The 26,200-nt window shown below is 46.9% G+C and overlaps 1 protein-coding gene across 3 annotated transcripts; it reads right to left on the reverse strand.

Annotated features, from left to right (window-relative positions):
• Positions 1-1,063: 1,063 nt before the first annotated feature.
• Tatdn2 (TatD DNase domain containing 2) lies at positions 1,064-25,856 on the reverse strand. Of its 3 annotated transcripts, none has more exons than XM_046425667.2 (8): positions 25,440-25,850; positions 24,910-25,326; positions 17,815-18,303; positions 8,356-9,240; positions 3,966-4,093; positions 2,195-2,378; positions 1,602-1,777; positions 1,064-1,449 (listed from the first exon to the last, which is right to left on the reverse strand). In XM_046425667.2, the coding sequence occupies exons 2-7, from the start codon at positions 25,318-25,320 to the stop codon at positions 1,637-1,639; spliced, it is 2,238 nt and encodes a 745-aa protein (XP_046281623.1). In that variant the 5' UTR covers positions 25,321-25,326; positions 25,440-25,850; the 3' UTR covers positions 1,064-1,449; positions 1,602-1,636. The 3 variants fall into 3 exon arrangements, 2 of the variants coding, with proteins under 2 accessions (XP_046281623.1, XP_058428940.1); XR_006847477.2 differs by lacking the exon at positions 1,064-1,449 and adding an exon at positions 1,901-1,997 and having other exon boundaries at positions 1,642-1,777; positions 25,440-25,853; XM_058572957.1 differs by lacking the exons at positions 1,064-1,449; positions 1,602-1,777; positions 3,966-4,093 and having other exon boundaries at positions 2,207-2,378; positions 25,440-25,856.
• Positions 25,857-26,200: the final 344 nt, after the last annotated feature.

Here is a 26,200-nt window from a genome sequence, read left to right on the forward strand (position 1 = left end):
GTCCTTGAAGGACGTGGCTATGCTGCTGTTCACCTGGGTGATAGTAAAGCATTCTGATAGACTTGGCAGCTTCCTAAATATTTCCAACAAGCGACTGAGGCCCCCAATTTCCCCATACTGGCAACTTTGAGGCACAAAAACACCGAGGAGATGGACGGACACCGAGGCCTGCTTCCCAGGCCAGTTACTGGGTTGCAGGGGCACGGTACACATTGCACAAAGGAAATAGTAAATCCATCCCCTTCAGCTTACAGGTTCAGATGTGCCTTCGAGAAATACCTAGAGGAATCCACAGTAAGAGACTGCTTGTACGATGTAAGCTTCCAATAAACTGCAGATAAGGGTGAGGACCCTTTTGAACAAAGCTCAGGAGTCCACTCACACTTGACCTCTGGCCATCGTAACCTCTGGGGCCTGTGAGGCACACACCTTTCCAAGGCACAGCAGAGAGCAGAGCAGAGCTCTGAACTTGAGATGACTCGGCTGCTCCAAGTCCAAGGGGAGGCCCTCTCCTAAAACACACACAGAGCAGAGATGGCAAAGGCAAGGGACACCAGGAGAGACACAGGCCTGCTCATGCTGCACCACCCCAGGGAGCCCCGAGAACTCTGAATTCAGCTGTCCACCTGGGTGAGCCCTCAAAGGGTAACTGTGTGGCCAAGCAATCCAGAGAGAGCAGGGGCAGCTGGTCCCCTAGCACCCAGTTGGCAGGGACCTCATGCTGCAGACTCAACCCTAACCCTTTACCACACCAAGCAGGAGCCCTGGGGCTTCTGTAAGTGGGGACACCTTCCTCAGTGCCCCAGTCTGTCCTGCACCTCCGCCAGCCGGCACTTCCCAAGGACAACGAGCACCCACTGCATCCCTCCATACTTGTATGGTGGAACCAGAGCGCGGCGACAATCCTCCCACTTATGCCCACACTGGAGTCGACAAGGGAACAGTGACAGGCAAATGCGAGAGCTATCCAGGGAAGGGTGCAGCCTCGCTGGTTCCCAGAAACAAACCTCGGAGCAGTAAGTTTTCCCAAGACATTTCCCACAAGGGAGTCCATTTCCATAACTGAGAAGCAGGAGCCCAGCTGCACGCCCACGTGTGCTGGGGCGAGCAGGAGGAGACTTTATTCACACACTGCTTAAAACACAGGCTGCAGGGAACAGAGACTCGGACTGGCACACTCTAGACCCTCGGTCATACTCTGCTCTTGCTGACTGCCCTGGAGCACCCTGGCTGGCAGGCAGAGCCCAGATGCTGTTCCCGCAGCACCTACCCTCCGCGGCCACCCGTCCACCAGCCAGAAGCTGAAGCCTTGAGGCGAGGTCGCGAGCAGACAGCCTGTCCTGGTTCCCTCTGTCCCAGTGGGCTCTGCAGACACATCCTTGACCCAGGACACAGGTGGGGCTGGAGGGCAGCCTATGTTCTGAGGGACCACTGGTCGCCCTGCAGGGTCTGGAAGAGAGAAGGAAGATGGTTCCAGGCCAAGTTCATTAAGCACAAGTCAGGCATCAAGCTCACGTGTTCACATTGTCTAGGTTAAGATAAGGCAGCCAAAGACCTTCTTCTCCTGATTTTTACAGAGCACATCATGTGAATCTCATGACCTTTCCTGGGCGACTCCTGAGGGCACCCTCCTTGCTCAGAGGTTGTAGAGGCGGCTGGTGTTCTCACGCAAGGTGGCCAGTGTGCGGGAGAGCGGCTCGTCTTTGACCCTGGCAATCTCTCGGACCGTGTGCAGGGCTAGGCCCGGGTGGGCATACTGGCAAAGGCTCTTGGGAACCTGGAAGACACCAAACATTCAGAACATCGCTGTGCTTTCTGTGCACAGCCGGAACGCAGGACTCCCTCCCATCCCTTCCCCAGCAAGGACCTCTTCGGGGCTGCCCTGCAGAGACCCCTTTACCTGCAGGTGCAGGGAGAGTCCTAGTCAGGGGGGCTCTGGGTGAGCAGGGTCCCACGCTTCCGTGGACTGCCCTCTACAGGGTAGGGCTTTGCACTGCCTGGAAGAGAGCGGTTACCCTTCAGCTTCTCAGCCCCCTTGACTTTCGGTTCTGCAGAGCAACAAGGAAACATCTACACAGCCCAGGGTGGGGCCTGGAAGTCACTGGGGCTCTGGCCCTGCCAACCCTAACGGATGACCACCACCCTCCCCACCCTCTCTCTTCAGTGCCTCGACTCAGCCTGAAGACACCCCTACCTGGCGAGGCAGGAAGTAAGGGGCATCCGTTTCCACAATGATTCTCTCCAGTGGAATCTGTTTCAGAGCATCCCGGGCCTCCCAGGCGGAGGAGTAGGTCAGGACTGCCGTGAAGCCCACCGACATGTTGGGAAAGTACTTCAACAGGGGCTCAATAACCGGGTAGCTGCCGGTGAAGCAATGCCTGTGGGGAGAGCTCTAGGTCAGGGCTTGCCCCCAGTGCCCTCAGCAGCAACCCTAAAGCTGGTCACCCCCTTTAGAAGTCCCAGAAATGGAGAGGCTGCATCCAAGGGAAGAATGCCACAGTAAGTATACACACAAGAGGGGGTTCAAACACCACCAGACCCAAGCTGGCACTGGGGGAGCGGTGCTCACGAGCCCCTCTCCTACTGCACAACACGATACAGCCACTTAAAATCACCACTGTGAACAACACACAGCAGCAGCACAAAGGAACCTAAAGAATTAAAACCAGTCCTCCCAAGTACGTAACAGTGAGGCCTACGCAGTCAGATGCGTCGGGAAAAAATGAACACACTGGAGAATGGGCCATAGGTGAATTTTCTTCTCTAAACATGCAGCTGTTTAATGCTCCTAGTGCAACATACGCAGTTACCCCATGTAAAAATTCAGGGCTTCCTCCAGCAACACCCTGTTGGGCTGAATTAGCCCTGATGTGCCTACCACCACTCACATTCCCTTAAAGTCAGCCCAAAAAGAGGCAATGAAAATCCAACCAGCCCATAAGAGCTGAGGGCCTATGTCCTTCTTCTGGGGTGCGCCACCTGCTCTGTCTCCTTAGGCACCGAAAAGGCAGCAGCAGAGGCCTGAAATTCCCACCTGCTCTTCTGCTTTGAGAAGGCCTCTTCTGGGCTCTGGACTCCCTTCTCGCCCATCATTAAGAAGTCAGCTCAGAGGCAGTAGGATCTAGGTTCAAAGCCAACCTCAGCAACTAAGCAAAACTCTAAGCAACTCAGCTAGACTGTGCCTCAGAATAAAATTAAAGAAAAGTGCTGGGGACGTGGTTTAGTGGTTAAGTACCTCTGGATGAATCACAAGTACAAAAAAAAAAAAAAAACAGCTCAGGCGTCACCTCCTAACCCATCCCATCCATGGCAAAATAAAGGCCCAACTGTGCACAGCCCAGCTCAGTCCACACTCAACATACACAAAAGCCCGAAGTGACCCAGGTGTATCTGGGCAGCTCTCCTGGGGCATCCCTGAGCCAGGCCACCACTGGCACACACAGGTGGTAGGAGTTCAAGGCAGCTTACCAAACTGAGCTGAAGAACTTAAAGATGCCATTCAGATAAAACACACCTTGGACTTTAATGCTAACTGTGGGGGGAGGAGTTTTCAAATTCAAAACAGGAAAGAAGTATCTTTTCTGGTGCCCCAGAGTGCCATGTGCTGGACCCCACCACAGCCTCTCCTGGGGTCAGTGGTCCTCGTTTCTGAAAACTGAAATCCCCTTTCTGCCCACTGGCAGTTTCTGGGTATTAGCCCAAACCAAAGGCCAAATGAAGTCACTGTGAGCAAAAAACAGGTAAGTTTCTCAATCCTCAGAAGTTTCACATGGTTCAACTTAATACTTGACTCCTCAGAAAACACGCTGAATAAGACATAATATGGGTTCAGATCCCAAAGGGGCCTCAAAAAGAGAGAAGAAAAGACACACGACCACTGTGTTCCTCATTGAGCTCTCCTCTTTCCAACTAATGTCCCAGACAGGGAAGAGCCTCATGTCCCGCTGAAGCAGCAGCCTCCTGACCTATGGATCTTGTAGTCAGAGGGTACAAATTTTTTCATGATGTCCAACAGATCTTCATCAGCTTCTCGACAGTGAATGACCAAGGGCTTCTTTAGAGACACGGCCAGCTGCAGCTGTCTCTCAAATACCTGGGAGGAGACAAAGGGACAAACACCGGCGGCTTAGTGGCACTTCAGAGCCCACTGCCTCTTGAACCCCTGTGGTCCCCAATTCTCTATTTTCAAATGATATAACAGAGTGACAATCAGACACGTACTGGGTTTTTTCTATAGAGCTGGGGAGTGCTCCAAGCACCTGCAGTATACACAAGCTCCTACAGGAGGGGCTGCAGGAGCCCAGCAGGTGGGGAAGGCAAGTGACAGGCAGCTAGAAGCTGTAGTGCCAGAGTGCCAACAGGGAAGCAGGTGCCCAGTCACTGCTCACAAGGCTTACTTAGGATATAGTAGCAAGACAGGGATGGAGAACATAAAGGGCAAAGTTAATGTCCTGCACATGGCTGTGCCCACCTCTACTACCAAGAAGGTACCAACTTTCAAACCTTTCCCTATGCAAAAGGGCTGTACACTCACGTGCCCTCCAGCACAATGCCTGGTGGTTCTCAAAGAAATAAACACTATTTACTACAGCTTGCCTCCTTTGGTTGACCCAAGCTGGATACCCTTCTAGGTCAATACCTACACAGCCCTCCCATTCTTTTTTTCTTTTTTTTTTTTTTGGGGGGGGGGAGGTAACTGGGAATTGAACTCAGGGGCACTCAACCACTGAGCCACATCACCAGTCTTTTCTTGTATTTTACTTAGAGACAGGGTCTCACTGAGTTGCTTAATGCCTCGCCATTACTGAGGCTGACTTTGAACTCGGCAATCCTCCTGCCTCAGCCTCCTGAGCCACTGTGATTACGGGCATGCGTCATCTTGCCCAGCCACTCCATTCTTTTTAATTCTAGCCACTTTTAAATCCTTGCTAGTAAAATGCACACGTTGTTGACAATGTAATGTTCTGTCCTGTAACAAGGCCAGGTTAAGAACCAAGTATTAATTATGAGCAAATTATCACCTCTGAAACCTAATGCATCCATGAGCAGTTTTTTCAACTGTAGAATATAATTCATGTTTGCATTTTTAGCAGCGAATACGAAGACATTTTTGGTAACAAGTGATATCGACCAGAAAATGACATTTACAAGTCTAATTTTCATGTCACCTCTTCCTACAATAGTGACACTAGCCAATACTAACTCTGATGCACCTTTAAGTTTGACCTGTGTTTTCAACTAAAGGAAAATGACCACAGACACCAAATTATAGAATGCTCAGTAGGGGTTTTAAAGAGCAGGTAGCAACTACAGGTGGGGCTGGTGTCCCTTCCAGATACATTTGCTGCCTGTTCATCTGCCCCTCCCTGAACCCTCAGAGGCAGGTTTCAAAATACTCCAATTCCACCTTCTACTTGATGTCTCTAAAAAACTATAACCTTGCAGTGGAACATTGCATAGCTATCAAAAAGCATATTTTTCAAAGTATAGTTAAATGAAATGGCAAAACTTTTAAAACTAGAAATTCAAAACTATTCTGCCGCAGTCTGGCTGGGCACAAAATAACCGAGCCACCACGAGGCACTTGTAAGGTTCAAACAGGAACTCCTTTATTGCCCGAACTCCACCAGCACTCCACGCACACTTCCCGGGAACTCTCCCCGCTCTCCACTGGGCTCTGCCCTCTCTCTCCCGGGAGAACTCAACGGGAACTTCAAAGTGGCGGGCGCCTGAGGTAGCAGGAGCCACCCTATTCCCCAGCCACCCTATTGCCAGACAGCAGGGGTCCATATACAACTCAGTACACAGCCTGTCCCAATCCAGCATCATCCAGTCACAGCAATTATAATTTAATTATCATCATCTTAATGGCTCACTGGCGTCACCTCTTAACCACTCCTTCTGGCGCCATCCCAACTCGGCTGTGGCTCTCAGCACTATTCCCTTTGTAATTTCCTTTTTTTAAAAAGCATATATATGTGCCAGGTGCAGTGACACACACCTGTACTCTCAGCAGCTCAGGAGGTTCAGGCAGGAGGATCATGAGGTCAAAGCCAGCAACTTAGAGAGGCTTTATCTCTAAATAAAATATAAAAAGGGCTGGGAATGCAGCTCAGTGGTTAAGCATCCCTGGGTTCCATCCCCAGTACAAAAAAAAAGCACATTATATATAATACACATTTCCTTGATTTTTAATAGGTAATTTTAAGACAAGCCACCACTGTCCCTTGCAACTTTCCAAGGGAAATAACATTAAATGTGTAATGTTTCATGAAATATTCAAATTTTGCCCAGTATAATCCCAGCAACTCAAAAGGCAGAGGCAAGAGGATCACAAGTTTGAGGCCAGCCCCAGCAACTTTGTGAGACCCTGTCTCAAAATAAAAAGGGCTGAGGTTGTGGCTCAGAAGGAAAGTGCTCACCTACCATGCGTGAGGCACTGGGTTCGATCCTCAGCACCACATAAAAATATTGTGTTCGCCCATAACTAAAAAAAAATTTTAAAAAGGGGGGGGCTGGGGATATAGATTAGCGGTAAAGAGCCCCTGGGTTCAAACCCCAGTACCAAAAAAAAAAAAAAATCCAAATACATTAAAAAATGGAGGAAGCTTTCTCTAGCATACAGGAACTTGTGGCTGGAGATATTTTACAAGCATTTGTCCTCATCAGGTGACAAAGAAGAGTGAATGAAAGGCAGGTAAATTATTTACCCAGCATAATTACTTCCCTGGCCTGCATGAACTCTGCTTCCCAACTGAGCCATTATTTCCAGGGATGGAGAGTTAACCCATCTCTCTTGGGGGAAGCCTCAGGCACTGTTTGCACACTTGCTACCTCCACAATTAATTCCAGTCCAGCACAAATGGAGGCAGGCGAATCTGGGTAGGGGAAGGAAGCTCCGTTCTGGCTTTTGAACCAAAGAATTCTATTGTCTGATGTGTGCAACTTACAAGTTAGACACCAACTGTCAGAGATCTACCTTTGAAGGGTTAGATAGCTAAATGTGGGAATACAACACAAGGAAAAAGTAGTAGTTAGCTCTGGTTAACAGCATAACTACCCATTTTATCTCCAATTCTTTAGCATTCCTCTCTCCCCCCTACTCCTTCCAGAAAATATTAGATAACGGAAATCAATTGTTTTTTTGTTTATTGCTATTGTTTTTTTGGTTCTGGGGATTAAACCTAGGGTGCTCTACCACTGAGCTTCACCCCCAGTCCTCTTTATTTTTTGAGACAGGGTCTTGCTCTATTGCTGAGGCTGGCCTTGAACTTGTGATCTTCCTGCCTCAGCTTCCTACTTACTGGGATCATAGGCACACACCACCACATTTGCTGATCCTTATAATTAAAAAAAAAAAAAAAAAAGTACTGTGTAATATTTCTCACATTTCCTGGCACCAAGTTAGCATCCACTGAGCATCAGCTATACTATTCAGTATAATACTCCTCTGTGTTTCTGCTTGAACTGCTGCTCTTTCCATACCATCCCCACCCTGCACCATAAACACCAGTTGTGAAAGCAGAATATTAAACATTTGTTTCATTTTCCTAAAAATCTATTTTCCCCTGTGTTCAACCTTAGCTGTTTTAGTCTTCACTTCTGGCTAATAAATTACACTTCGAGCCAGATGTGACAGCACTGAAGGAGAAGCGGGCGAGTCAAATTCTGCACAGGGAGACCTTCCACTCCAGTCCTGGAGCCTACTGGGATCCAGACCAACCCAGCAAGCCTCTATACAATCCCAGGAGAGTGACACTTTCCAGCTACAAACTCCACCTGGGGCACCAGGTAGGACAAGGGGAGACAGTCTTTCTCCTCCCCAATCAGAAACTTCCACTGAAATGCTGCAAGGAGTCTTACCCTCACAACGCCATGCTCAAAAAGTACTGGGCGGAAAAGAAAGACCAGATGGCAAGTCAAACTTTCAGGGTGAATGAGAATGATCTTTACACGTAATTTTTTGGCACTTTTCAAATATCCTGCAATGAACATATTTCACTTTAAAAAACAAAAACAAAACCCAAAGTTGGCTGCTTCCCAAGAAGGAAAGGTTCATGCTGCTGTTAGCCATGAGAAGTCGGAAGACACCCCTCCTCCCTGGTCCCCAAGCATGCTGGTGAGCTGGGGCGCAGCTCGGTGCCTAGATTCCATCCCCACTTCCACAAAACGAGAGAGACAAAAATGGCTGAAAGATAAGAAATGGCTTGTAAAGTATTTGACAAATGACATCCACAGATCTGGACAGGAATTATAAATTCGTTAGTTCTAGAAATAGAGAAACCTCACTGTTAGGTCTCAACAGCTAAAGGGATAAAGACATAAACATAAAAAGTGACCCGACAGTCTGGTTACCTTGTGCTGCTCTGGGACAGGCGTAGTACACTTGTAAGAGTAATCCAAGCCCATTTCCCCGAAGGCCACAGCCTTGGGGTGCCTCAAGGCCTGCAAAAGATTTCTCTCTTGACTTTCACTATAGTAACGTGCAAAATGGGGGTGACAGCCAAAGGCCCCCCAGACCAGGTCCTCCTTCAACAGCTCCTCCCACAGGCAGTCCGTCAGTGTCCGAGGGTCACAGAAGTCAGAGATGCAACCCTGGAATTCCTTGGGGAAGGAGCTGCTATAAATCTTTCTGAACTTTGTAAAGGTCCCCTTGAAAGACAACTTGGAGTACAGCATATCCAAGTGACAGTGAGTGTCTATGAAGCCCTCCTCCAGGCTGGACTCCCAGTGGCTCCGTGGCAGAGAGCCAGATGCCTGACCGCCACAGGGACGAGGTGGAGACTCCTCTCGGAATGTTCTTTTCTCCTTCACTTCTTCTATGGAGCTTCTGGAGAAACGCAGGGAACGGGAATTCTGGGATCTGCCTTCATCAGCGGCCTCCAGGTCTCTGGAGGTGCTCTGGGAGCTCACTGTGGAGGTGGGGGGATAATCACTTAGGAGGCCGTGGCTGCTTGTCCCAACCTGTGCCGTGGGCGTGTCCTGGCTGCTGCCCACAGAGGCATGGCCAGGAGTCTTGAGGCTGCTGGCCCAGTAACTGGCATAGTCACGCCAAGGACTACTGTACAAATGAGGGGGGTACATGACATAATCAGTGGGGAAGGAAGAAGGCTCTGGAACCGCGGAGTACTTCAGCGAGATGGGCTCCTCCTGAGAGAATCTGACCGTGGAGACCTCATCCACATCAGACCAGTCGCTTCCTGAAGAGGGGTGCTCAATCACCACCTCCCTCTCTTGATGCTGCAGAAAAGAAAAGAAACATTAGGTGAGATCCTCACCTAATTAGATGGGTGGAGCCCCCAAGATGGAGGAATGGCAGCTTAATGAGAAGGAAGAGACTGGAAGACACGGGCTACCTGTCTCTCACCACGTGGTGGTGATGCCCTGCCCTACCTTGGTCTCTGCCAGCAAGGCCATCGCCAGACATGGCCTCTTAATCTCAAGATCCGAACCAGAAGACTGAGCCAAAATAACCCTCTTTTCTTTTTAACTTAGGCTGTGACTCTGTGTTATTAGCAGCAGCAAACAGACTGATACACACAGGCACCAGAAGAACACCAACTCTGGCTCCTTTCTTGAGCCACACTGGAGGCCTTGCGATGGCTCTTCAGCTTACAACTTTCAGAAGTGGGCCAGGCGGCAGCTGTGACACACAGAAGGCTCAGGGAATAAACCCATGATCATGGTGTCATAATGCCACCCTGAAGGAGATGCTCCACCTGTGCTCCCTATTCTAATGATCCCTCTTGGGAACAGTGCTCTCCAGTACAGTGAGAAAGTAGTAATGCCGAAAAACAGCTCCAATACCTTTAAGATGCAAAACCACAACCACTGGAGCTAATATATACCCTCCAGTTATCTGACACTACCCCTCACTGGGAAACGGGTCTGTAACTCTCCCCTTGGGTTACTAGTGACTCACTTGCAACCACTAAAATGCAAAAGAGAAGTAGTGTACCTTCATGGGGGTCCCACCTTGCTCCTCAGCGAAGCTAGCACTGGGGAAAAATGATACAGAATTAAGACACTCTGCCAAAAAGCCTGCTATGTAGGTGTCAGCAGGTGGCCCACATGACAAGCCTGGGTGAGCCAGAGGACTGCAGCCCCCGCAACATGTGAAAGACACCCGCCGCCAGGTGAGACCTGCCCAATCCAGACTTTTCTTAATTCCTGACCCACAAAATTGAAAGCAAAATAAAACTCTATTGAAGCCACTAACCAGTGATAGTTACCTAAACAACCAAATCTTGCATTAAATCAATTTAGCCCTAATAGAACACAGGCTCTGCAAGGTCAGATGATATGCCCAGAACAGGGAATGCCCATAAATATCCACAGAACTAAACTGTAGAATAAATGGTGCAGTGGTTCCAGAGCTCAGCTTCACACCCCCACCAACAAAAGAGAATCTTTTTTTTTTTTTTGGCATTGCTAGGGATGGAACCCATCATGCATGCTAGGCAAGTGCTCTGCCACTGAGCGACCCGACCAGCCCAGAGGAGCATCTCAAAAACAGATTCTTAAAAACTCCACCCTGAGATACTGTGATTCAGTAGGTCCAGAGAGGGCAAAGGAGTCTATGTTTAATTCTCCAATAATTTTGATGTAGACAAGGCCTAGAGAAATGTACTAAAGCAAACAGATAAAAACTTATGCAAAAAATACTTTACTTCAGTGTCACAGTTTCTTGCTAATAAAGCCATCTACAATCCCAGCATCAGCTAGCTTGAGCAGGAGACCTTTTCTTTAGTGTTTCTATAAGTAAATATAACACATTAAAATAAATTCAGCTGTGCACAATGACACAGACCTGTAATCCAAGCTACTCAGGAGGCTGAGGCAAGAGAATCACAAGTTCAAGGCCAGCCTCAGCAACTCAGCAAGACAGTGTCTCAAAACAAAAAATAAAAAGGGCATGGAATGTAGCTCAGTATTAGAGCACCCCTGGATTCAATACCCAGCATTCTGGTAAAAAATAATAAATCACTACTAAAACAGCATTTCAGATAAATTGATTTAAAACAGAAAAACAAGCTTCTATTGTCTATACTAATTCTCCATATCTTTATCTATACTCCAAAAAATATATACTGGCAACAAAAATTAATGAATTATAAATTTCCCATTTTAAACTTGCCAGTTATATTTCTGCTACTGCTTTCTTGAGGAACAGAAATCTCAAAACTAGAATCTTTTCTAAAATGGAAGATGGGCTGGGGGTTTAGCTCTGTGGTAAAGCACATGCTTATTAGCATTCAAGAAGCCCTGGATGCAATCCTCAGCATTTAAAAAAAGGCAAGATAACTTAAATTGCAGCACGTTTAAAGTTTAAACCTATTTCCTAAAGGTGGGTGATGGATTCGTAGGGATTCAACACACTATTTTATTTACTTTGAATGTTTGACATTTCCCATAACAAGTTTTAAAAATTAAACTCCTACCTACAATCCCAGCTACTTGGGGAGGCTGAGACAGGAAGATCACAAAGCCCAGGCCAGCCTAGACAGTTTAGTAAGACACTGTCTCAAAATAAAACAAAACAAAATGAGCTGGGGTGTAGCTCAGTGGTATAGCGCTTGCCTAACATGTATAAGGCCCTGGTTCCAAGCACCACCAAAACAAAAAGCAAACTAAAAAAAAGTTTTAAAAATTAATCTATAGGGCTGGGGCTGTGACTCAGTGGTAGAGCGCTTACCTGGCATGTGTGAGGCACTGGGTTCGACCCTCAGCACCACATAAAAATATAATAAAGGTATTGTGTCCACCTATAACTCAGAAAAATACATATTTAAAAATTAATCTATAAGGGAAAACAATCCTTTGAAGACTAGGTTGCTTATAATGAAAAATTTCCATCAACCTAGATAATGAAACACTGCAATCTTGCCAAACTTGCTTAACAAGTTTTGGAGTATTATTTTGCTTTTCCTGAATGTTCCAGTAAGAGACACTGACACAATCACAGGAATTGTCACTCTACTTTAGCGCATGTACACCTAGGAGTTAAGTGTCTAGTGTGGGCTCACATAATTAGCATAACTGCAATCCAGCTCTTTATAGATACATCTATAGAGGCATATCTTGCCACTCTTAAATTGATTGTACTATTTATAAAATAATCAATATCTTAGAAATCTTCTTGTATATTAAGAAATATTCTATCTTTTTTTTTCCAACAACAAAAGTTAATGTGATTAGAATGACCAAAAATATAGAAGTTTCGTCAGATTTTGCCCTAAAATTCATTCTTCAAGAGAATAAGCCATGGGCTGGAGTTGTGTCTCAGAGGAAAACAAGATAGTGTTAGAAAGCTCCTTTTCACTAAATTCCTTCTGTTTTTGAACCACAGGCTGGGGGTGTAGCTCAGTGGTAGAGTACTTGCTCAGCATGCACACAGCTCTGGGTTCAGTCCCCAACACGAGAGAGAGAGAGAGAGAGAGAGAGAGAGAGAGAGAGAGAGAGAGAGAGAGAGAGAGGGGGGGGGGGGGAGGGAGAGAGAGAGAGAGAGAGAGAGAGAGAGAGAGAGAGAGAGACCTGAAAACCAGCTGGAGGTGCTGGTGTAATAATCCCAAAACAACTCCAGGAAGAAGGAAAAATCAGTGTGCCTGCAATGTGATGGGAACAGCTACAATACGAAGTAAAATTTCCAGGAACAGGACCATATGCAGATTCTAAAAATGCTACATCTCATCAGCAAGATCTCAGCTACAGGAAACTGCCTGGCAAATGACCCTGTTGTTTACAACAAACAAATCAGAACATTTTGGGACAGGGAAAAGGAAGAATCTAGAGACTAAGATTCTTGCCATATTTAGAAATTGCTACATATGGCTCTTATTTGGATCCTGTTTCAAATAAAATGGGATATTTAATCACTGACTGGGTAACTGATCATTCAAGGGGGGGGGAGAGAGGGGAGGGGGGGAGAGAGGGGAGGGGGAGAGGGGGGGGAGAGAGGGGAGGGGGAGGGGGGGGAGAGGAGGAGTGGGGGAGGGAGGGAGTGTGTGTGTGTGTTTCTGTATGATAAACCTACGAGGATGCTTTGGGTTTTTGTTTTGTTTTTTTTTTTTTTTTTTTTTAAAGATCCTTTACCTTTTAGAGATGCACACCAAAATATTTATGGATGAAAAGATATGAGATAGGATTTGCTTTAAAATACTTCGTGAAGAGAAAAGGGATACAGCAATGCAGGACTAGAGGGAGTTCTGCTGCAGATGAGCAGTGGGTGTGTAGCTGTATTTCATAAATGTTTTAAATTCTCCAGGAAAAGGTTTAAAAATGTAAGAGTTAATAAAATCAAATTCCAAGGAGGAAGGTGGGGAGGGAAAGGGGAAAATACTGGAAAATGACATTGGCCAAATTAGACTGTTACACTGTCAGCATGTAAGAATATATAACAACGAACCCCACTGTTATGTTCATAACATACCAACTTAAAAATGAAAAAAAAAAAAAATTGGGCATGGTGGCGCATGGGCATGGTGGCGCATGCCTGTAGTCCTAGCTATTCAGGAGGCAGAGGGAGGACTGCTTGGGCCCAGGAATTTAAGGCCAGCCTGGACAACATAGTGAGACCCTCTGTCAAAAAAGAGACTGAGGGTGTGGCTCAGTGATAAAGGGTTTGCCTAGCATGCACAAAGCCCTAGGTTCCATCCCACAAAATAAATGAAGAATAAAATTCCAATTCAGATGGAAGGGCAGATGGTGTCTTCTGACTGTACTCCAAACTTCCAAAACCAGGGTTCAGTATTTGTTTAAAACAAAGAAAGATTTCCAGGTCTCATCAATGACCTTCTGAGTCAGAATCTCTCATTCTCTCAGGGAAGTTCAGAAAAATCACATTAAGTAATTCAAAAAGTAACTCTAGTGACAACAAAGACACACGTCAAAGACATGTGAAAAGGTTTGATGAAGCTGTTTAAGGAAATGTAAAAGTAGGGAAAATGGCAGAATCAGAGGGAAAAGTGATTTCAAAACCGCACGTCTTGCCAGGTGCTGTGGTGCACACCTGTCATCCCAGCAGCTCGGGAGACTAAGGCAGTAGGATCACAAGTTCAAAGCCAGCTTCAGCAATGGCGAGGTGCTAATCAACTCAGTAAGATTCTGTCTCTAAACACAAAAATGAGACTGGGATGTGGCTCAGTGGTTGAGTGCCCCCCGCCAAAAAAAAAAACCACACATCTAACTAGAAGTATATATCACAAACTTACCATGTCATCTCTAAATCCCTGAAGGACTTACATAATCAAGTACACCAAGAAAAAGTATTTGGATTTGTGGGGAGGGGGAAAATAAGAGACTGTATTTAAGATGGCCTTAAATACTGTCTGTATTTAAGCCCATATGGCAATATTTATTAGGATAGTCAGGGCATTCATTTACAAGTTATCTTTATCTGTTCTCATGCAGCGCTAAAGAGCTACCACAGAGCTGTATAGCCCACAGAACCTAAAATATTTACTATATGATCCTTCAGGGAAAACTGACCCCTGTATTATTTTTAACTGTGATCAGATTTGAAGAACTATCCCTTTTGACAGAGGAAGAAACCGGGGCTCAAGAAGGGTGAGTGATTTTTCTCAGTATCACAATTCAGGCAGCAGGGCCAGGATCTGGACCCAAATGCTTTGATGCTATCCCAACATTCATGCATGTGTTAACCCACCCTATACCCAAGGGAGACAACCCAAGCACCCCATCAAACAAATAGAGGAGTGTGGATGTAACTTTGAAAATTTTCATTCATATGATTAGGTTTGTAGGCAACCAACAAGACAAAGATCTACAAGTCAGAAAACACAGCCACCATGTACATTTAATGGGGAAATTAGCTTATAAAACCTTCATATGGGATTTCCAATTATATGTAGCACGTGTGGTTTTTGTCCTTCCCACCCAAAAACCCTTCTAAAATCACAGGAAATGTATTTGAAAAGGCTTAATAAAGCTATATGGAGAAAGCATAAAGAGTAAACAGCAACTAAATAAAAATTGGATGCTAGATAGCAGACACGTGAATGGTTACTGGCTTAGCAAGCAGATCACAAATGGCCAAAACCTAAGAACACAGGGAGAAAATCCAGAAATAGACTACAGGACTCCAAGAAGATGAAGAAGGTACCAGACCTTCAAAATGAAGTAGAGATGGAGATCCCCCAGCTACCTGCTCCTCCCCAGGCAAATGTGCCTGCCTTTTCTCCATTCAACAAGAGAAGGTTCATACTTGGGAAAGGTGACTATGGAACAGCCAGGAACAACACATACCTGCTAGACAGCAAAACCCATGCATTGCCCTCGGCCTGACTCCCAGAACTCCAGAAGCCACATTGGGCCTCCAGGCCCTCCTGGCCCTCCTGGCAGACAGACAGACATCACAACAGAAGACAGAAACTGTGCTAGGCACAGCGGTGTTCACCTGTAACCCCACCCATCAGCAAGCTGAGGCAGGAGAACTGAAAATTAGAGGCCAACCTGGGCAAGCCAGCAAGACCCTGCCTCAAGATAACACACAAAAAAGGTCTGGGGATAAATGTAGCTCAATGGTAAAGCACCCTGGGTTCAATCCGAATACTGCAAAAAACAAGCACAGAAATGATGCCATGGAGAAGCTGCAGTGTGGGTGCTATTAAAGGAAGCAGAAAACTAAATTCTCATGGCCCTGTGGGGGACATCCACAGATTTCTAAAACTGAAAAAATCAGTAACAGCACAATTATTATTTAGAAATATGAGGCAACTCAAAAACACAGAGCTGGAAGAGCTGATAAGGGCTGTTATGGTTCAGATACGAGACACCCCCAAAAGCTTAGGTGTGAGACAATACAAGAAAGTTCAGAGGTGAAATGACTGGGTTAGGAGAACTTTATCAGTGAATTAACCCCAACAGGGATTAACTGGGTGGTGACTGAAGGCAGGTGGAGTGTGGCTGGAGGAGGTGGGTCACAGGGGCATGCCTATGGGGTTTATTTTGTCCCTGGTGAGTGGGGTTGTCTCTCTGCTTCCTGGTTGCCATGTCCTGAGCTCCCTTCCTCCACTACACTCTTCCACTATGATGTCCTACCTCACCTCCAGCCCAGAGCAATGGAGTCAGCCATCTGTGGACTGACACCTCTAAAACCATGAGCCAAATAAACTTTTCCTTCTCTAATTGTTCTCATCCGGCCTTTTGGTCACAGCAGCAAGAAAGCTGACTGAAATAGGTTGCCACTGAGGAGCAACAGTGACGAATGGGCAGAAATTGGGGCTAAACTTGTAGTGCAGTGGCTGAGCACTTGCCTAGCACATGTGAGGGACTGGGTTCAATCCTCAGCACCACATAAAAATAAAGGTACTATTATCCATCTATAACTAAAAATATATTTTTTTACAAAAAAAAAAAAAATGGGTAGAAATGGGGACAGAGGAATAGCCCCTTCCCCCACCACATAAGCTATGTTAAAAATCACTAGCTTCCCTCCAGTTATCATCCTTCCCTGCTATTATAGCCACAGAAACTGATGTGGATGCAAGTCTGCCCCAATGAAGATTATTTTTTTAGCCTTCCTTGGCTAGGTGTTAGCCAGATTTCCAGCTCTTCTCAATAGGTCTGGGCAGATGTGACACATAACTTTCTTTTTTTTTTATTTTGGGGGGGGGGGGGGTATCAGGATTGAATCCAGAGGTACTTCAGCACTGAGCCAGAGCCATATTCCCAACCCTTTTTATTTTGATTTTGAGACAGGGTCTCACTAAGTTGCTTAGGACCTTGCCAAATTGCTGAGGCTGGCCTCAAACTTGTGATCTTCCTGTCTTAACCTCCTGAGTCACTGGCACCTGGCTGGAGATAAGCTCCTAAGAGGGAGGAAATGGCCAGGCATAGTAGCACATGCCTGTAATCTCAGTGGCTTATGAGGCTCAGGCAGGATATCATGAGTTCAAAGCCAGCCTCAGCAACTTAGGGAGACACTTTCTCTAAATAAAATATAAAAAGTACTAGGGATGTGGCCCAGAGGGAAAGCATCCCCAAGTTCAAACCCCAGTACCAAAATTTTAAAAAAGGGATGAAGCACATTACTCTTCTCCTCTTCCTACTGGCCAAGTATTCATGTCATAAACTCCGAGCCCTCTCAGAGTAGCCATCTCACACCAAAAGACAGTATGGAGGGATGGCAGCAGGATCCACGATGCTGGAGAGTCATTGCTCAAGCCCAACCTCTACAATTAAAGCCACTTCCATTTGGGCTAACAAACACGTAAATGGGGCAGGACGGGGGGACAATAAATTGAGATTTATTATTAACTCTGAAAGGAATGTTGGGGGCTGGAGATGTGACTCAATAGTAGAACACATGTCTAGCATGTGTAAGGCATTGGGTTCAGTCCTCAGCACCACATAAAAATAAAGGTACTACATTCATCTATAACTAAAAATATTAAAAAAAAAAAAAAAAAAAAAGAATGTGGGCTGCGGTTGCTCAGCAGTAGAGTGCTCGCCTAGCACGGGTGAGGCCCTGGGTTCAATCCTCAGCACCACATAAAAAATAAATAAATTGAATAAAGCTACTGTGTCCATCTACAATTAAAAAAAGGAATGTTGGAAGATAATCACCACCTAGCTTCCTGGAGTCCTGGTTAAGTAAAGTTCTGCTTTAGTTAATAACATTTAGAGGGCTGGAGACGTAGCTAAGGGTAGGGTGATTTCCTAGTATGCATGAGGCCTGGATTGATCCCCAGAACCACAATAGACAAACAGATAAAATATCATGCAGCAAACTAGAAAACATTCATTTAATCAAAGAGATCTTCAAACCCAGATGCTTAGTACATGCTTACTTACCTTTTGGATTTCTAACTGAGTGTCGGAGTCATCCAAAAATTCTAGCGGGGGAGAGGGCTTGTCAATGACTGTCCTTCGGTCACCAAGTGGCTCCTCAACTGGCTTCTCCTGAGGGTCCACAATCACCCTCCTATCACAGAAGCTGCTCGTGTCAGGAGGTTCCTCCTCCGCTTTGACCTCTGGAGGCGACTCTTTTTCTTTCTGAGGAGGAGAGATCGTGACACTTCTGGCTGGTCCTTCGGCATGGCTGGGACGCACTCCTGGGCTTGGCTTCACCCTTGGGGTGGCAGCTTCTTTCCTTCTGGGCATGGATTTCCCCAGAATGCCCTGTAGAGCCTTCAAGTAGATCACTGCGGAGCCCTGGTCCCCAACCCTATTCCTCTTCCTTTTCTGGACCTTGTTTGTTTCTTCCATCCCATCATTCTGACCCTCAGCTTCAGCTGCAAATTCAGAGTTCATGGAGTTACGAGAACTATCTTTGGAATCAACCTGGTGGGGGGGAAAAGAAACCACAAAACTTAGAAAAGTGGTCCCAAAAGAATTTCAAACAAGAAGCACTTGGCAAATGGCACATCAGCAGTGGTTCTACTAGTCAAATAGAAAGTGAGCATTGGTAAGACAGGTCACTTTCCTCTCCGGACAGTGGTTTTGTCCCCCCCACTGACGAGGTGCTGCTTGAAAGGGACTGAACTGCAAGGCAGCTATTCTAATTGTCCACACCTCCTTAGCTCATCAGATGATCCCCTCTTACTGCAGCCACTGGAAGGAACAAGCTCCTGGAAGCCCACGACCAGCACATACTTCACAACAGACACCAAACAGCAGCTCACAGGATCCCCAGCCAGCCCAGTCCCACACCTAAGAGCCAAGGAAACCTGAGGACCTGGTGAGCTTCGAGAAGGCAGCACCAAGGAACTCCAACTTCTCACAGACTCCAGCCTCTGGAGTCCTCAATGAGCTTTCCCACCACACCCAAGCCTTCTTAAATCACTGCAACACCCTTCCTTGGTGTTAGAAACCAGAATCTTGGTGTTGGAAACAGGACCACTCTCCCAAGACCCTCCCTGCCCATGTCCTTAGAGACTTAAGTGAAGTCTCAGCTTCTCAGGCCCCACTCACTCCAGGAGTCCATAGGGAAAGCTAGACTGGCCTGGCCATGGTGGTGCACGCCTATAATCCCAAAAACTCAGAGGAGGCTGAGGCAGGAGGATCGAAAGTTCAAGGTCAGTCGCAGCAACTTCACAAGATCCTGCCTCAAAATAAATAACAAAAGCTGGGGATGTAGCTTAGTGGTAAAACACCCCTGGGACCCATCCCCAGTACCAATGAAAAAAAGAAAGAAAAAACTAGGCTATCTGCAATTTTAATTTCCTGTAAAACTCAGATCCAGTCTAATACCAGCCTGGCATTAAGAACACTCCATAAGAAGGTGTGATGGCTCACACCTGTAATCCCAGCAGCCCCGGAAGCTGATGCAAGGGGAGGATGATGAGTTCAAAGCCAGCCACAGCAACTCAGCAAGGCCCTAAGCAACTTTGCAAGACCCCGTCTCTAAACAAAATATAAAAAGGGCTGGGGACATGGCTTAGCCATAAAAATCTCCCCTCACAAAGAATCATTCCAAAAGAGTACAACTCCAAATCTCCCTAGCTATGATCTGGACTTACCATTATCCCAATATATTTTACAACCCCTATAATTTTTGGTTCTAACTCATTAAATTCCTCTCAAAAGCAAACACTCCTCCACAACAGAAAAGTGGAATTTACTCCAAGGGATGTCCATCAATAAGCAGACACTACAAAATACCATGGCTTTCTTAAACATGAGGTTGTAAGCTGGGGTGTGGCTCAGTAGTAGAGTGCACCCTTGGCATGCACAAGGCCATGGGCTCCAGCCACAACACCACCAAAAAAAGAAAAATCATGAGACTGCTCTGATGACAATAGTATAATAAATGCGAAGAAGCAGCCCAGGGCTGGGGCTGGGGCTGTTGCTCAGTGATAGAACACTTATATAGCATGCGCAAGACCTGGGTTCTATTCGAGGCATTAGGCATTATGCAAAAAAAAAAAAAAAAAAAAGTGAAATGAAAATCTAATATTAAAAATAGCCGGGCTCGGTGGCGCACACCTATAATCCCAGCAGCTCAAGAGGCTGAGACAGAAGGATATCAAGTTCAAAGTGAGCCTCAACAAAATCGAGGCACTAAGCAACTCAGTGAGAGTCTCTCTCTAAATAAAATACAAAATAGGGCTGGGAGTGGCTCAGTAGTTGAGTGCCCCCAAGTTCAATCCCCAGTACAAAAAAATAAAAAATAAACTTGATGACCTCTGGGCCTGCTGTACAGCTAACTACTAAGTTCGCTTCTACAGTACCTGTGTCTCTTATTATCACCAGCTCCCTGGCACCTCTGCACCCTTGGCCCATCACAGCCTCTTAGACATTCACTGGCATGTCACATTTCCACTTCATGCTACACCCTTGCGCTAGTCCCATTTTGTGTTGGGACTCATCCTTTAAAGCCCTGTCCTGCCTTCAGCTGCTTCTCCACTTCTGCCCTCTTCTTCCCCACAGGCCAGGTGCAAGGCAACATGGAAGGTGAGGTCTTTGGTAGGCTGGAAGGGACCCACTGAGGGGTAGTTGCTCTTCACCTCAAGCCAACATTTGGGAGAACCCACCCAGAGTTATGGATTCTGGTTTTTCCAAGCAAAACCAGGAATCTCTTAATGTACTCCTCAGACATTCAGCAAGTACTCAGCACTAATTATTGCCAGCAGGCACTGTTCTAGATCTGGAGTTTAACATTCAATAAAAGACACAAAATCGCCTGCTTCCTGGAGCTTATATTCCAGTTGGTGAGGGAAAGAAAAACCAGAGGATTGGCAAGACAAACTGGTGAAACCTATGTGAGAGTGACAAATGCTAAGCAGAAAAATAAAACGAGAGACACAGCTGGGTGGTGGAGCACCTGCTTAGCACATGCAAGGTCATGGATTCCATTTCCCTGACCCCTGCAAATAAATGCATACATATATATGCATTATTTTATATATATGATAAAGAGATAGTGGGGGAGGGAGACATTACCTAGATCTTAAGTTCGGTGGTTTTTTGTGGTGCTGAGGACTGAGCCCAGGACCTCCACATGCTAAGCACACACTCTACTATGAGCCACACCCCCATTCCAGAGTTATAAATGTGTGTTTATCATGTTGTAGGGGATGGAACAGGGCCTCCTGCATGCCAAGCAAGCTCTCTATCACTGATCTACACCTCATCCCAGAGTCAAATTTTTAAAATGAGTCTTCCAAAATTTTAAGGACCTAGCAGGCTACCTTCAATCCATGCACCAGCTGTTGGCCAACTCCAGCTATAAAGATCAAGACTGTAGTTAAGGGAGAAAGAAAAATTAGAAATATGCTAACATACCTTACATTTTCATATGGATTTATTTTTTTAGAAACTTGCAGCTGACCCTTTAGGTTGGGGGATCAGGTGCCACTCAGCTGCAAGGTTTCTTTTTTTTTTTTTTTTTTAAGAGAGAGAATTTCAATATTTATTTTTCAGTTTTCGGCAGACACAACATCTTTGTATGTGGTGCTGAGGATTGAACCTGGGCCGCAGGCATGCCAGGCAAGCGCGCATCCACAGCCCTCATATGGATTTATAATGAACAGAATTGCTGCAGCTGTCATCCCTCTTTTATAGAGAGGGAAACTGCCACATGGCTTGTGGGTGGCAGAAACAGGATTCAAACTCAAGTTCTTCTAACACCCTGGAAACCAAGCGAGAAAAGTAGAGAAACTATGAGAGTAAGAAACACTAACAAAGGCTGCAGAGGCAGGAGACAACAAGAACCAAATGAAGGTCACTAGGCAAGTTCAACAGGTGAAAGAAACCTGTAAAAGTTAGGATGAGGCAGACCCTAGACAGAAAGTGCAAAAGAGAGCACCTGGCTTAAAAAGAAACAATTCCCGTTTTTACCCCTGGCAGCACCACGTGGAGAATTGAGCGTCTCTGAAGGCAAGAACTCCAGCCCTCATGGCCTAGAACAATTTCCAAGCTTCCTAACCGGCTCCCTTCCTGCTTCCTCCTATCTCTTCTCCAGCAAATCCCGCAATGTCCTGCCTCTGCTTACAACCCTTCCAAGGCGCTGCATTTGTCTATAGAATAAATCCCAAACTTCTGAGCATCATATTCCACCTTTCTCCAACCCCATCATCCAGGGCACAAAGAAAGGCCCTGATTGACAACAACTGTATATTTCCAAACAGCTAGTAAAATGGAGTTTTACTATAAAGGACCTTGCACATACTGAGTATGTGCTCTATCACTAACGCATATTTATTTTACATTCTATGACTGATAAACTTAAATTCAATATGTAAAGTCTACAATTCTTTTTTACTTTCTTTTTTGCCAGTGCTAAGAATTGAGCCCAGGTAGAAGCAAGCACTCAACCACTGAGCCACACATCCAGATCATAGATTCTAAATGCTTCGAACCCAAAGAAATGATAAGTGTTCGCGGCAATGGATATCATTTACCCCAATCTGATCATTTTGTATTGTGTACATGCACTGAAATATTACATTTACCCCATAAATATGCCAAGCAATATATTTTTTTTTAAGTGAGGGATTATAAACATTAGAATTTGAGAAAGTTTCTCAGTTGCCCCTGGAGTCAACGAAAGTGAGGTTGGCCATCAGGAATCTCTAGTGACTTTGAAATGCCCAGGGGCTAGGGTGTGGCTCAGTGCCAGAAGAGCACCTGCCTATCAGTCATGAGGCTGTGGGTTCAATGCCCAGCACCACTAAAAATATTCAAACATCTTCCCTTCTGAATGTTCCATGTCCTAGCACACACAACTGTGCTGAAGGTTGTGGGGCACACAAAGCCAAATATGTGTCCCTCAGAGTTTACAGAACAGACATAGGAGAACAGGTGGGCAAGGTGACCTTGGAAGGGCATGCTTTTTCTGTCAGTGCCCCTTAGGTGTGCCTGCTCAGAAACATTAGGATTTAACAGTCAAAAAAGTTCTCATAGGACTGCAGTACAAGGTGAAAGGTGTGGATGGAGGAGAAAAGTACCAGAGACATAAATACAGCTCTAGGGAGACCTTAGCAGGGCTAGAAATGGACAATTAGATTGTTATCTTCCCTCAGCATGACAATCTTTCTACAATGCCAATTTGCCTTTCCTCTGTACAGAACCCTATAGGAACTCTTTAATGGCTTAGAATACAATCCAAATTTGCTTAGAATAAAATCCAAATTCCCTTAGCTACTAAAATCATGCAGCAATCTGCCCTGCCTAGCTCTCCAGCATCCATCCTGGGCTCTCTGCTCCAATATACCACACTGTGGGACAGTCATGTGACCTCCAATCCTCCCACTACAATGTGATCAGAGTTCAGGGATCCAGTAGCACCTGGCACACAGTTACTCTCAGGTGCTTACTGAAACTATTAAACTGGGTTCTGCCATCAAGAGTCCTTCACTTTTTTTTTTTTTTTTTTTGGCAGCAATGTGTTTCAATCCATAGCACTCTCCCACTGAGCTACATCCCTCCCTTTTTATTTTGAGATAAGGTCCAAGTTGCCCAGGCTGGCCTCGCACTTGCCTCACTGTCCAGAGTCTCTAGGATTACAGGTGTATCCTGTAGGGCTAAAACTCCTTTGACTTTGATGAGAAAAATGTGGATTCACCCCAGGATTAGACCCATCCAGATCAAGGGCCACACCCTAAACCCCCCCACACTAGAAATTGAACCAGAGGCACTCTAGTTCCCAGCCCCTTCTAGTTTTTGAGACAGAGTCTCACTAAATTTCTGACTGTTGGCCTTAAACTTGCAATCCTCCTGCCTCTGCCTCCTGAGTTGCTGGGATTACAGGTGTGCACTTCCACCCCTGGCCACACCCTCTAGTCTTAAACCCCAATCAGCACAGCCTCAGTCTGGGATGCAGCACACCTGAAACTAAGTAAAATAAATTCCTGCCTGACAAGCTTAAATTCCTCCACCTGACATGAGGCTTGTCAGTGAAGCTAATTATAATTGACTAATATTATTTGGATAATGTGTCCAATTCCACTCGGAGGGATTAATGACAAGTTGTATGAGCAAAGCCCAATATTTACGTGATTTACATTTGAATCATATTCCATGTTCTTATGCCAGACAGCTTTTCAGCTCATTAACTGATGAATTAAAAAAAATCCATGTGCTGAGTTCAGATAAAACCTGGCACTTTGGCAAAGGGCTCCCCAAGATAAACAGACTTTTCCCACATACAGAGTCCCCCCTCACTCTTTCAGGCCTGAAGCTCCAAAACTTACAATGCAAACTGGAGACTGGTCTTTGTCAGGAGAATCACACACACCTGTGACACTGCACCACACAAACTAGGCCTTCAATAAATCTCTCTTCAAATCTGATTCAAGCACTTCCCAGTGGGCCTCAAGCACAGGTGAAACCCTCTGTGTGTTTCCAATAGGGAACTAGACTTGGCTTCCTCTCCCCAAAAGAAAAAAAAAAACAACTTAAAAACCACCTCCAAACAAAACCCCAAAATGCTGGAAACCATGACTTTGGTGCAAAGCCACACCAACAACCAAATTCCTTGGCTCTGCACTTCAGAGTAGCTCGATACAAAGGAAACATTCCTTAAAATGACCAACTAAAACAGATTCATCTGTCTCTTGAGCATGCAATTCACCTCCTACTGCAGTGATAATCCAGCCAGGCTGCACACTTACAATTACCTAAGGAGCAGGTAAAAAATGTGGAAGCCCAGACTACACCTCGGTCCAAAGGAATCTCTTTTCTCTGGGGTGGGAAGCAAGCACAAGTATTTTAAAGCTTTCCAAGTAGTTCCACAAGGCTACCAAGTTTGAAGAGTACCTCTTTACCGAGCTTCAGGCCACCCCTGGCGGACTGCTTAGTCTTCCGCATTTGGGTGGAGTAGGGAAGACCCCAGAGACCTTGAAGGACAAGATCCTTTTGAGTCTCCTCCCACCAAAGTTCCCATCCCCAACCTCTCAAGCCACGTGGAAGAAGCTTCGCCGACTGCACGGCGTGGCAACTACCTACCTTAAGGCTGCAGGCTTCCTCCTCTAGAGAAGCCATTTCTTCTAGAGAGGGGTTGGCAGGACGCATAGAGGTTCCCTTCGACGAAAGGAACGCGCGAGCGCTCCGAATCAGGCAGCCTTTGGAGGCGGCCCCGCCCACACCTGGGCCCGAGGAATGGGAAGAGGAGGAGGAGGAGGAATTTCTGCGTCGAGTTGAGCTCCTGGATAACCTCGGCGAGCAGGCCACATCGTCCTCCTTGTGTGCTTTCAGGCGCTTGGAGCTGCTGCCCCCTCGTGAACGCGACGCAGAGCTGTGAGCTGACCGGCTGGAGGGGGCCACATCACTGGGCTCCCGGAGGCAGCTGCGCTTGCTGGGACAGCCTTCCGAAGTGCTGCTCCAGTGGTACTTGACCTTGCGCCGCTCCGACGCCATGGGCACCTGCAAGGCAAAAGGGAGCCTGGATTCCAACACCAGCCCTCCCGCCACCCGACCCCCTGGGTAAGGAAAGCCAGAAAGAAAGAAGGTCAAGGCCACGGGCTGGCCTCACTGACCTTTCCCTCTTCGTTCCACTGCCCATCACAGTTCTCAAGGTTTCAGAGATGCCAAAGCGCTTCGGAGAAGTCCCAACGATTAGAGATTGACTAAAGGCTTCGGTTTGGCTCCTAAACCCACAAAGTGCTTCCGTAATCACCAAGCGCTTCTGTTTGCACCGCGCTACTTCGCAGACCTCAAAGCGCTTCCGGGACTGCTAAGCGCTTCAATTTAGTTTGCTACACAAAGCCCTTCACAGATGTCAAAGCGCTTCCACAGACGCTTTAAGGTCCACACATGGCGGCCGGAACCGCAGCCCTCGGGCCGGGCGCGCGGCCCAGAGGCCCTGCCGCCGAGGGCGGGCCGGAGAGCAGGGCCCGACCCGGCTCCGCAGCCCGCCCTGCTCCAGCGGCCCCGACGACCCTCCCCGGGCCGAAAGGGGCGCCCGTCGCCGCCGCTCGGGAGCCGGCGGCGCCTCCGCCCGCCGCCTCAGGACAGCCCCCTACCCCGCCCGGCCGTCTAGCCGTCCCTGCCGCCGCGGCTGAGACGCCAGCCCGGCCGCGCCGCCTGGGCGCTCACTCGCCCCCCGCCCTCGTCCTGCAGCCAGGCCCGGCCTCCGCCCGGGCTACAACCACTCCGGCCGCCGCGGCGCCCGCCCCCCGGAAGGAGCCCTGCGGCCCGCGGCCCGGCAAGCGGCGGAGGAGGGACCTGCGCCGAACGGAGAAAGCCCATTGCTCAAATCGGCAAGGGGCGGAACTCCGAGCAAGACGGAGCTCTCCTC

The sequence above is a fragment of the Marmota monax genome, unplaced genomic scaffold (assembly GCF_021218885.2).
Source record: "Marmota monax isolate L192 unplaced genomic scaffold, Marmota_monax_Labrador192_F-V1.1 WCK01_AAM20220418_F8-fsc00028, whole genome shotgun sequence".
Classification (NCBI taxonomy): Eukaryota; Metazoa; Chordata; class Mammalia; order Rodentia; family Sciuridae; genus Marmota; species Marmota monax.

Coding starts and splice junctions, on each gene's coding strand:
- Tatdn2 (XM_046425667.2), bottom strand. CDS start 25,320: ATGGCGTCGGAGCGGCGCAAGGTCAAGTACCACTGGAGCAGCACTTCG. Junction 4,094..8,355: donor CTGTCCCAGAGCAGCACAAG/GTAACCAGACTG, acceptor GTCTCCTCCCAG/GTATTTGAGAGACAGCTGCA. Junction 2,379..3,965: donor TCTGACTACAAGATCCATAG/GTCAGGAGGCTG, acceptor CTCTCCCCACAG/GCATTGCTTCACCGGCAGCT.